Source organism: Scomber japonicus, chromosome 14, assembly GCF_027409825.1.
Source record: "Scomber japonicus isolate fScoJap1 chromosome 14, fScoJap1.pri, whole genome shotgun sequence".
Taxonomy (NCBI): domain Eukaryota; kingdom Metazoa; phylum Chordata; class Actinopteri; order Scombriformes; family Scombridae; genus Scomber; species Scomber japonicus.
In genome coordinates, this window is record NC_070591.1 from 11,254,335 (window position 1) to 11,267,110 (window position 12,776).

General features: G+C 36.6%; 1 protein-coding gene across 1 annotated transcript in view; it reads left to right on the forward strand.

The window, feature by feature from the left end:
* Positions 1-1,815: 1,815 nt before the first annotated feature.
* The window catches only part of kcnh1a (potassium voltage-gated channel, subfamily H (eag-related), member 1a), a 39,944-nt gene continuing 28,983 nt past the window's right edge, over positions 1,816-12,776 (forward strand). Inside the window, exons 1-3 of the mRNA XM_053332577.1 lie at positions 1,816-1,888; positions 8,982-9,105; positions 12,583-12,689. Coding sequence (XP_053188552.1) covers positions 1,816-1,888; positions 8,982-9,105; positions 12,583-12,689 — 304 coding nt within the window. The remainder of the gene's footprint in view (positions 1,889-8,981; positions 9,106-12,582; positions 12,690-12,776) is intronic.

Consider the following 12,776-nt stretch of genomic DNA (forward strand, 5'->3'; position numbering starts at 1 on the left):
AAATCTAAATAATGCACTTTCAATTCAAACAATGTATTTAAAAGTTTGTATGAAGCTGATATGAAGCTTCAGTGATCTTTAAAAGTCTCATAAGTGCTTAATTCCCTCTAAACTCTTTATCTCATTACTGTCCATAGGGACACAAAGAGGGACATTATTAACTAAAGAGTGTAAGTGTAGAAGATTTCTACTTATATCTGACTGACTCAAACAGCTGTCTCATAGTCTCATGTCTTCAGATAAACCTTTAAATTCATTTTGCTCTAAAAGAACGGTGAATTTTGTCCCCATCACTTATATTGTAAGCACAACTAGAGGAGATCTTCTAATGCTCGTTAAAAAACAGGAGGAATTATGCAGCAAGAAAAATCTGTTTCAATGTTCATTTGGTGACTGAATCTGTTTGAGGAAACTGATGTTATGTGTGCTGTACAGGTGGAAAACCTTAGTTCCATGTCTCATTTTTAACTGGCTAACATTAAACTACATTCGGTGCTGGTTTCTATAGTAGCTGTTCAGTCTGATTTACACCTGCAGCATCAGGTGAACACAATGAACAAATGGAAAGACTAGAAAACCAGCAGTACTCTGGGCTTCAGAGAAACCACAGGTGTGAGCAAATGTCTCGTGACGTTTGTCCGGACAATTTTTGTACCATCTATTTGTTTAATTTTGATGGAAATGTTGTCACCAAAAGCAGTATCAGAGCTCTGGTGTAGCTTGGGCACCACAGGGTCCAAAATAATTGGACTGTATTGATGCAACGATTGGGGAAAGGCTGCTTTTGAAAGAGACAATTCTACTGCAGGAATCAAAGAGTGGGAGATCACATGGCTCTGTATTAGGCTGGTGCTCCTTTGGGAAACCCTTTTTAACAATCTGACTCTAAACCCAAAGTAATCCATGAAATTAAACTTACCCAAATCCTCCTGGGCCGACCGCAGGAAGCTTTTCTAACTGTATTTTTCACTTTGGTTACTCACGCCCAACTAAAATTAGCTGTTAAACGTATTCATTATTCACTGTTTAAAAATTATTATTTGTATTGCATTGGCCGAGGAAATAACAGAGAAAAGTAGAAATAAATAATAAAATACTCCTCGATGTGTAGATCTAGTCTTTTAAAGTGGTGCCCAACTTTCCAGATGTTTTTATAGCTGAGGCTCTGCTTTGATCCTCTTCATGATATTTGAAGAGTGCGACTTTCCTATTAAATAATTGAATTATTACCTTGTATGTTTTCAGATAGGATACCCCAAAATAAAATAAAAAGATGGATTTAAGTGAAATGAATGCCTATCATCAATTTAATGTCTGGAAATCTCTCTCTTGTGAGACTTTAAAAACTCACCTGAAACAGTTTTTTCCATTAAGACACACATGAAATAAAGTATAAAAAAGTATAATATTTCCTTCTAAAACGTAGTGGAGTAGTAGAAAAATAAATTTCACTTCAGTATATCACTTGAATAAATGTACTCAGATACTTTTCCACCTCTGGACTTTGCTGAGGAGAAAGAAGCACACATAGTTTTGTGCAGCAGATGGCGCTCCAGGTCCTGCTTCTGATTGAAGGACCAGAGTCAGCCCCTCCTGCTCCTCTTCCAGCCGTCGTTTTCTCCTCCTGGATGATGAGGTGCGTAAAGAGGCACCAACGCACCGCACCGGGCTGAGGAGGTGAAGCTACTGACCACCCCAGACAGACAGCTCCTTTCTTAGAGACCCTGCAGCGTCTCAGAGCCGCAGAGACCATGAAGGGAAACGGCAGACTGAGGAGTAAAGATTCACCTGCAGACGACTGAGTGAAGAAGCAGGATGGCGGGAGGTCGCAGGGGACTTGTGGCCCCTCAGAATACTTTTTTGGAGAATATTGTCAGACGGTCAAACGGTAAGGATGAAGATTAATTCAGCGCATTGAGCTTTAAAGATGTAAAACATGTAAATTAGCTAAGAAACAATTAAGACTGATTAATTGTTTTAATGTCTAGCAGAGCCAATCAACTAATTGGAACAGATGAAATGCAGAAAATGAAGGAGGTTGATTGATGAATCGTCACTTTATTACTGTTGAGTTTAAAAGTTAATGTTTGCATTGAGCTGCGTAGCAAGAAGAGGAAAAAAAACTACTGCAGTGTTAAAAAATGTGACGATCAACGTTCAATTCAATTATTTTAATTAGTGTAACAATGGTTGCATAATCTGCCAAAGCTGCTGTTTAACTGTAGGAGAGTATGGATAAAGAACATGACAGCATAGTATATTAAAATCATTAAATTTACTTCTGATTACATAAGGAAGTCGTTATTGGAAAATGACATGTCATATGAGCAAAAATGTCTTGTCTGGTATGGATGTTTGGGATTTTATATCATGTGATTGCAACTACAGTGCAAATATACTAACTAAAGATGCATATTTATTTTAGGGATCAGTAGTGATGCTCTCACATTGTTATTATTCACCACACTTGCCCTTTAAGTGACTGACTGGTTTGAAATTAAACTGTTAGGCTTTCGGTGGAGTGAGGCAATTAGCCTTTGAAGAGCATTTAATGTCTAATATGAACCAAAAGGGATCTGAGTCTGCATTGAATGGGAGATTGTACTTGTCCAACCAAGCCTCAAGCTACATTCAATTAAGACTGCTGCAATGCATTTTTGGTTTTTGTGCAAAATAACAGCAGTGAAAACTTTGCTCAGTACTCTGATTCAGGAATACCAACCAAATGAGCATACCAGCAGAGAGGGTTTAGATGTATTATGGTGAAATAGGTTTAAATGATTGAGTCCTTTTCAGCTTTCTTGTAGCATTAGTTGTTTTTTTTTTTAGTTTTAAAGCTGGCAGCACATGTGCCAGACCCCTGTTTCCAAAACATTTAAAATATCTTACTAGGCAAAATCAGCTGATGAACTCCTCAAACAAATGATTTCTCTTCTCTTCATATCTGTTCATTTGTCACAAAAATACAATCTTGTTCTCTTACTGAGACAACTGGGTTTAATTTTTTTTTCTTTTGCTAGTTCATGCACAGTATGTGGTCCAGATGTGAAGACAATCGCACTCCAAAGCTAAAACTTCTAAACTCTGATGGCAGTGCTGCAGTATTTTTGGACTTGGGTGTCACCAGTCCTTTGGTTCTTTCTGTATTATTAGATCCAATAGGAAGTGACAGGACAGACTGGAGAGTTATGTCACTGGACAGCTAGCTGTGAAACAAAACCAACAGAGATGTGTGTGTCTGTCTCGAGCCACATTTGCAGGCAAATATTGGACTATACACCAGATAATTGGAGACATAATTAGTTTGGTGTAGTTGAAGTTGAATTCAGCTTGAGCTATCATCATCTTTTGTTTAAATAGGGGCTGCGTATGTTTCATGTCAGTTTGCCCTTGTTGCACATATCTACTTTAACATGTGTTATGACACAAGGGAACAACTTGTTCAGAAAAGGTCAAAGCATCAGATAAAAGCTGTAATATTTGTATCCTTAAAGCCATGGTTCGGTGTAATTTTGACCTAGCGTCATATGCACCATGACATCTATCTAAACACCCCCTCGCCCCTTTTTTAAAATTTGGTCGCAAATTAGTGGAGTTAGAGCTATCAGCCGAATGGCTTAGTACAGGCGCTAATGGAACCACCAGTGTATCTCGTAAATTACCCCACTAATAATGCCTGGATAGTTATCAAACTTCTACAGTAGTACAAATAGGGTCTTTACTCATAAATTGATGCATTGGAAAGTTTGTAAGTACACCAGGAGTTTATTAAAATAACACTTACCTGATGGCTTTTACTCTGCTGCTACTGCTAAAGATGTAAACATTGTCGAAATCTCGCGCGATCACTGAAATAACGTGTGGTCACACGAGATCCTGCACAGAGCACATCTATTGCCAGAAGAGACCTACTGTACACAGTTTGATAAAACTCCAGGCATCATTAGTGGGGTAATTTATGAGATACACTGTTGGTTCCATTAGCGCCTGTACCAAGCCAACCAAATTCAAAAAAGGGGTGAGGTGGTGTTTAGATAGACGCCATGGTGCATATGACGCTAGGTCAAAATTACGCTGAACCATCGCTTTAAGGATACAAATATTACAGCTTCCATCGCTTTAAGGTATATAATGATTTTTTTTCAAAAGAAATCCACCCTTTAAAAAAAAGAAGCACATACATATGTTTTTCTTATGACCTTGGGCGGTCTGTGGATTAATGAGCACTAAATCTCTCCTAAGCTAGAAAACAAAAGAGCCGAGACTCTAATCTGCAGGGTGCCGCTGTGGAAACAGTGGAGTGACATGTGAGAGACTCAGTGGTGGGCGGAGGTTCACAAACAGTGAGCTTTTCCTTTCATGTAACTTGGGTCTCTCAATCATTCATTGTATTTAGTATGAATCTCTGTGCAACATTATGATGACAATGTTCAAGATCTTTTTCTCAGCACTCATTAAAGCAGGAAATGCACAGGTGTAAGTAATATATATTAATGATGGAGCTGTGACATTTGAGTGTCTGAAATCACTCCCTCCCTCACTCATCCAGAAACTCAGAAGTACAGTGAGCTGTAAATTGACATTTTCGGGCACTCTCTGGTCATCATCGTTTTGCGTCATCACTGACAGGTGCAGCGTGACACGACTGTAATGTTTGCATCCATAAAACCTGCTCTGAGAAAGTGAGGTTGAAATGTCGGTTATACAATCAGATAACTGAAGCATGGTGTGCATCATTGTTAGCAGAAAGTTGTGCACATATAGGCGTTTTGTTGTTTTGTTGCTCTCAGGGAAATATGTAGAGGACATGGTTTTCATTTGAGCACTCAAAATAGCAGACAGTAAATATAGTGCACTATGTACTAAATAAGGAGTGATTTCCAGACACAACACCAGTAAGCAAGAATGCACAATAAGACATGAAATGTAGCTTATTTTCAAAAAAAGGCAGTAAATGAACACTTACCTGTAAGGAAAATACCCAAAACATGCAGTTCTTATATCACTTCTAATCAAAAACCAATTTAAAAAACACACAAGTGCGCTTAGACTCACTGTTAGCAAGGAAATGATTTTCAGTGACACTTCTCTTTTTTATCTGCTTAAAGAAGATTATTATTGATTATTTGTGTGGTGTTGTTATGACTACTACTCGGATTCAGTGGGTGACAGAGGCCTACTATGTTTTGAGGGTACATAAACCTGGGGGAGAAAAAAAACTCCACCTGCATGATTGTCACCGAGCATTTCATACACTGAATAAAGCCATCATTAATGTTTTTAATCACACCTGTGCTTTTCTGTAACGGGACAAAATTTATGCTATGCAAAATGTTTATAGGCAGTTGTCATCTTAATTGAAGCAGTCTGTTAAAGCCACATTAATCAGTAGTTTTCATATTCAATCAAATTACTAAATTAGCTTGTCTGTACTTTGAAGTTTGCAGCTCTTTGGAACTGTTTACCTTAATTTAGCTCATTATTTCAGTTTCACAACACAGTTACTGTCTTTGCTCTCATCAACACAATTTCTAGCAGCAGTACAGTATGCAGCTGCTTTGAGCAAACACACTCTGATAAAACGTACTGTATGCTACCCAATCAGTAGCAGATACAGACACAATTAGCAACTAGCTAGAGAATTTAACAGCTAAATAGCCAGATAGCTCCCTCAGGAGTTGATGGAGACCAAAAACATCTAAAAGTAGAGTGAATAGTGGGCGTTCAGTCCTCAGGTGGACAGAAACTCAACTTCAAATGAAAGATAATGTTGCTTCTAGTCTACTGGATGTGTAAGTGTAACCAACTGGATAGCTAGGAACTTCAGTGATGAAGAGCTGTCTCTTTTAAGAGTTTATCTGCTACCCAGTGGCCAGAAATTCATTAATGCAGCTTTAATTAAAGCATAAGCATACAGCTACTGTAAAATTACTGTTTCTGTAATACTGAAACTTGCACTCACTGATTTTTTGTCCATTTGGGGACAGCAGGAACAAGCTGTGAACACAACACTGACATGTCACCATCGTTTATATGTTGAACTTCTTAGCAAACAGTTGTTTCCTTACACTTCCAGCAGTTACGGAACAATGATATCATTTATTTGGAGTCATGTTTCTGTCCACCTGAATTTAAGTTCGATATTAACTCTCCTTTAGCTGTGTTTTTGGTCTCCATCAACTTCCCTTGAGCTGCTAAATGCTAAATGGGAGCTGCAGGGTTGCTGTTAATTCTCTGACAATGTTATTTGACGGATTGTTAATATAAAAAATATTGTGAACTTTAAGCATAGCAGCTTTAAATATGGGCTCAGTCTTCAGCCAGAGGTCTTGATAAATCAAACTTTAGTTGCTTTACAGATTTCTTTAAACTAATTATCATGTTTTTAGCATGTAGCGTCCATTCAGGCCACAGCATCATAGAGTGCTGCTGAGTTCACAGCAGTGTGTTTCTCTTTTTGTTGGCATGCTCCATCTTTTCTTTTCTTTTTGTTTTGTCTGACATTGAAAAGATGTTTCTCACTGTAATCTGTTAACACTTGTTTTCTTTTCAATATTTTCAGTTTGGACACTGTCACATAGACAGACAGGTACAATAAGGTTTAGTTTGGCGTGCTGCTCATGTTTTCTTTACAGTTTCCCTCTCTTTGTAATGTACCACTAAATGTTCTATACCAAATGTTGTTAATTTACAAAGCACTTATGCACTAGACATGTTTAATATTTTTTCAAATGTTGGTGAAAATTTGTCGCAACACAGCAATAAATTAACAAATCCAGGGCTAATAACAAATACAGAGCTTTGGACTTACGCTCCTTTACTCACAAGATGAACATTCATGTGATCATTGTAAAATAACACGTTGGCATGGAACGTCTCGAGCCTCATATTCTGTTAGTGTCCTCATGCTTTTAGATGTCATTTCAATGTGTTTGATTTTGATTTGATCAAAGGAATGCAGTTGTTTTTTTTAAATTAGTGCGTGTGTGTTTGTGTGTGTGTAATGTAAAAATGACTGTATGTGTTTTATGCCAAGTGTTCGATTCCCTCTCCTGCTCCTTCACCCCTGTGTCGTCACATTGTTGTAGTCTGTTTGCCTCTCAGGGTATTTTGCTTTATGATTCTGTACTTTGTGAGATTTTATCCCCCAATCATCCTTTCTTCTCTTCTCCCAATGAAAACTATTACATCTTTTCCTTTTTTGTTTTGCCTTTTGCTTAAATTATGTGGCTGCATATCACATTGTTTTACTCTGTCAAAAAGAATCATCATAAACATCACCATGTTTGTAATATCTTAGTTATTGATCCAAGCTACAGAGCAAAACTTCAATTATTCTTATTTTTCTTTTTTGCCATTGCCGTTGACACCTGGTAAACCAACCATTTTAATGAATGCGTGATATAGAATAATAAACTGCAACATCCAGATGTGCACATTAATAATCATGCCTAATGTTCAATGTAGTCTTGCATAATTATAATTAAGTAACGATTAAATGATACACTTTTGTTATATCTTACAAGGCAACAATTGATGGTTCATCAATCTGAACTTATGCCTCTGCCTTTTAAATGATGTTGTCAAATATTTGAAACAAACTTAAATAATGTAGTCATTTTAATGTAAGTTTAATGTAAGTTTAATGTAAATTACGTGTTTTATACTTCGGAAAACCAGTAGGCAAAATGTAAAACGCCAGTTATCATTTAATTTCTTGTCACAAGACTCAAGGACCATTTACAGTTAAAGTAATGCAACACTATGCTAATTATAAAATCGCTGACAGGTTAAAAAAATTAGGACGTAAGCAAAATAGGCCATTAAACATGCACATGCAACTATGAATATTTGGGTTTATTAACATTTTAACTATGAATGAGTTTAGCTCGGAGGCCTCACTAACATTTGAATATGCAAAATATGAGAATTTATTTACTCACTGTTTTCCGTGACATTTAAAAATCGATGACAACAGTTATTAATATTTGTAGACTGCATTTACAAACAAGGATCATTTCACACAATAATGTAGGTTAGAGCACCTGGGAAACAACATTGGCTTTTTACTGCATTCTCCACATAAGCAACACACACAAACCGCAACACAAGCCATTGTTGTGAAACAATATACTGTGCCAAAATTAATGTATTTTAATGTATATGTATTAGTGTTTGGATTAGTAGTGGATAATTTAAGACTGAACTGTAGGAAAAAAAAGTTTGTCCCTGACTAACATTTGTTTTAGTGAAGATGTACCCTGTGTGTAGTGTGTAATGGACCATCATGTACACTAATGAAACACATTTAAGTGTATTAACAGTTAGTCAATCTTTTTAATGGCTGGAGAAACATTATGAGACAAAGATATGTTTTTAAGCAAGAAATGTGTTTCAAAAATACTTAAATCAAACATAAAGTCATAAAAAGCTGTGGTGAGGGAAAAACCTCCATCACTAAATAAGTCATAATTCATTGCAACCTTACATTTAAAATGACTCCTTTAATCCTAAATATGTTTTCCCTTTCCTTAACAAATTTGTGTAGAAAATAGATGAAGTATCAGCATATGCGCTCTTCTTGTCCATTAACACTAATATTAATGGAGCCATTTTTCAGTTTCTCTCAGCATCAATACTCGCTTAACAATAAAAAATGTAAAAAAACTCCAGATAATTAAGAGTTAAGTTTCAAAAAACTCTTTCATACAGTACCTTACATTGATTCAAAATTGAAACATTTATGGCGTAACATTGTGTCCTATCATATTTTAAATAAATGTTACCTTTTGCAAGATTTTTCCTTTGCAAGTCCCCTAAATCCTTGACTTTGATTTAGATGAAATGCAGTTTGCTTCAACCTTTTCTCTACCCAAACCATAGTTTGTGTTTCTATAATGTGTCCTTCTTAGAAAAATACTGTAACCCCTCAAGTATTGCCCCCCTTTTTTTCTTTTTCTTTCCCGTGTGATTTCAAACAGATACAAACTTTGTCCTGGGAAACGCTCAGATTGTGGACTGGCCCATCGTCTACAGCAATGACGGTTTCTGCAAGTTATCGGGGTACCACAGAGCCGAGGTGATGCAGAAAAGCAGCACCTGCAGGTAGGCGAGTGTATCTGTGTCGTAAGAAACACATTTGTACTGATGAACAATGTATGATTATTATTTTGGCTAAAGTCTCTGACATAGGTGTATTGGATAGATAGATAGATAGATAGATAGATAGATAGATGGATAGATGGATAGATAGATAGATAGATAGATAGATAGATAGATGTATAGATGGATAGATGGATAGATAGATAGATGGATAGATAGATTCCATCTCCTTGCTGGTGTTTGTGCCCATGTTTTTGGTTGCCATTTCTAATCTCAAAGTGTACAGTAGTATTTACATGCCACCGTTGCCCATGAGCATTGTCTTGACTTTTGATTCATTTGCACAATTCTTTATTAATTAGCAGGATTATAAGAGGTGTTATTGCATTATCAGTGCAATAAAAAAACATGTTAGGTATTCATTTTCAGTCAAATGATGAGATTCATTTCTCCAGCTGCAGTAATGTGGTCAATGAATCAGCCTGTTGTGGTTAAGGAACAGCCGAGCTGCACGCTTTCGATTTATAGATTTTTATTTCAAACCTCAAATACAGTAATGAGCTGTGAGCAATGGCCTAAGTGATAAAAGTGTAGATACAAGGGGCCAAACAAACTGAGGTTTCTCCCCAAGGTTGCTGGTTGTCTAGTCCTCAGGGGCTTGCTTTTATATGTACTGGACTTAACTGTGAGGGGACCCTAGAGTCCTATGATTGACTACAGTTCCTCTCAGCACCAGCATCTCTGCACAATAAGTTACAATCATTGTATTTTCTGCTATGTTGAGGTGAAGGATTCATATAATAAGATACCCCCATAATTTAGGACAGTCAAGTAGTTTTTGTTTCTCTTACAAAGCCAGAAGAGTAAGACACAAATCTGTGATGTAATCAGTTTGTAAGAGCTGAAACTGGTTTCACATCACACAACACTGACTGCAACAGTGAGACCACAGTGTCCCCAGGGTGCTCTCTCCAAGTCTGTTCACATACTATAAAAGGAATAAAAATAATCCTTAAATTGAGTAGTATTCCTATCTGAGTAAACCACTTCTAGCCTTGTGTGGTGTCGATTGTGCCTGTCAGTAACCGCTACATTAATAGGATCACACTGAAACAGTTGGTGCTGCCAGATTTGAAAGCCGTGGGAGATTTCATCTGCTGTGGGAGATGGTGTTTGTCGCAGCCAGCACTGTGGCTATTACTGATTTACACCCTCGGGTCCCCAAACATAAGCTTCAGAACACTTGCCAATACAAATATTGAACAGGCAATTGGTTTCAGGTTTATTTTTAGTTTGCTAGAAGGAGCGAAGTCCTGTGTTGTTATAAGAGGAGGGAAGACAGGCCTAAAGTGTTCTGTCTGCATTTGAGAGACCATCTTTTTATTTACATATAAATAGTTGTTATGATGCTAGTTTTACGTGCAGATGATACTATACATTTCAGTGTAATTTCAGTGTAATTTTGACACAATGACAATAATTTACCTTATGTTACAACACAACTAGACAAGCTAGCAAGACTATGGAAAACCAGCCTATACTAAGTCAATCGACTGTCTCCATCGCAGCTGCTTTAAGTTTAAGCTGCTTATCTTTATGCCAGAAAAAAACAGCATGTCATTAGTATAAGGTCAACATTAAATTCTCAGAGGAAGCATAACATTGTAATTAATATAGTAAATAATCACGTAGCGTCCTCAAGAGAAAAAGTAAAAACAACAAAGAAGCAACAAGATTTTGGGGAACTAATAAAATACGCTTGTCAATATTTACAGTAGCCTGCCTGGTCACAGCTCTGACTAATGATGTAACAACATCAGTTAAACTGAAACAACAAGCTAAGTCTTAATATGTTGTATTTTGACCAACATTCATGATTTATGCCACAATTATTAATTTGAGATATTTATCTAACCTTAAGAAGCAAATTGATTTATTGATTAAAATGCTTAATATTTTTTACATTAACTCTCTCTCTACCTAGTTATATACTGACATCCTTTATATACTTTATTTCATTGATTTATTCTTTAGTTATTTTGAACTGGTCAAAATTGAAATATACAATACTTCAGTTTATGACCAAATTACTTTATTTTATCTCTAAATTGTTATAGACTTTAATTTGATGCTGGACAGTTTTTTTTATTTTATTGTTGGCATTTTTATTAGATAGGACAACACAGAGGTCAACAGACATGCAGCAAAGATCTACAGTTAAATTTGAACCCTGTATGTTGTGGTTATGTGGTATGTGCTTAAATCAGCTATCAGGAAACCCTTTTGTGAAATAGTTTTAGTATTAACAGTAATATTACCCCCTCTGATTATTCTTCATATAGTACATTTTCCAATCAGTTAATCATCTGGTCACTTTTTTACATTATTCCAACACTGTTTTGTTTTCCAACAGTATTTGATTAATTGTATGCTGGATCAGCCACTTGCCCCGATTATGAGGCCATAAAATATTCACAGAGGGCAGCTGTTTGATGTTTTAGAAGACAACTCAAACGTAAAGTGTATACTCATTTCCCCAGAGTGTTTAAGTCGAATATCTATCTCTCTTTTGTTGCTGATGTGTTGATCAAAGATTTACATCTGAACTGCTCTTGGTGTGTTCTGTGTCTTTTCAATTATGTATATGTTTTTTTTTTCTATACTGGCTCCTGTAAACATACAAAGACAAACCTGTGGGAATTTTTATGCATGACAAGAAAGTCATTAAAGAATTTTCTTTGAAGAAAGTCACATTCCTCCCGGCTCAGAGAGAGAGAGGACATTCATCAGTGATATTACATCAAGCACTGGTCTGAAAAGTCTCTGCAGCGTCAGAATGTAGTCTCATTAAATTTAGCCTTCCTTTTGTATTTCATAACAAACTCTGAGTTATATTTAGATCATGCTGGAACAGGCTGCTGCTGAGGGTGGCAGTAACAAGCAAAGTGAGATGAATGTCTGCAGCGTGGTTAAATGTGTTCATGCTTGCTTGACCCATCTTCAGGAGGCACTTTGCATTTGGCCAATTAGACGTTACGCAGCATTTATCTTTTTTATGCTCTCAGGATACATTTCAGTGAGTTTTAATCTACTTTCACTCTATATTTGATGCTGCCTATTTCTGCAGTGTATCTCTATGGAGATGTCTAAGTACTAGCGGTCATCTGCTCAGCTAGGTATAAGTCTTAATAAATAATGTCACTTTGTTTTTTAAGGAATATATGTTATAATTAGGGGAAAACCATAGATATAGATAAGAGATCATATTGAAGTTCAATATGGTGACACAAAAAGATGGTGTCAAAGCAAGAAGAAGATGAGAACATATCACAATCTAATGAGGAAATACAACAAAACACATAAAGATATCCACATATTCAAGCCTTCGTCAGCAGTCTGTGGTGCAAAAACGAGCATGCTTGTCCAGTGCGCCACTAAATATGAAATATTCAAATTCTTATTCCCCTTTGTGTTTTCCAGCTTCATGTATGGGGAGCTCACGGACAAGGACACGACGGAAAAAGTGCGGCTAACGTTCGAGAATTATGAGATGAATTCGTTTGAAATACTGATGTATAAAAAGAACAGTGAGTAGCGACGCCATCTGTGTGGAAAGAGAAAAATGTGAAGTTCCGCTCTCTTGTCATGCAAATGTATTCAGAGCCTGTGTAACA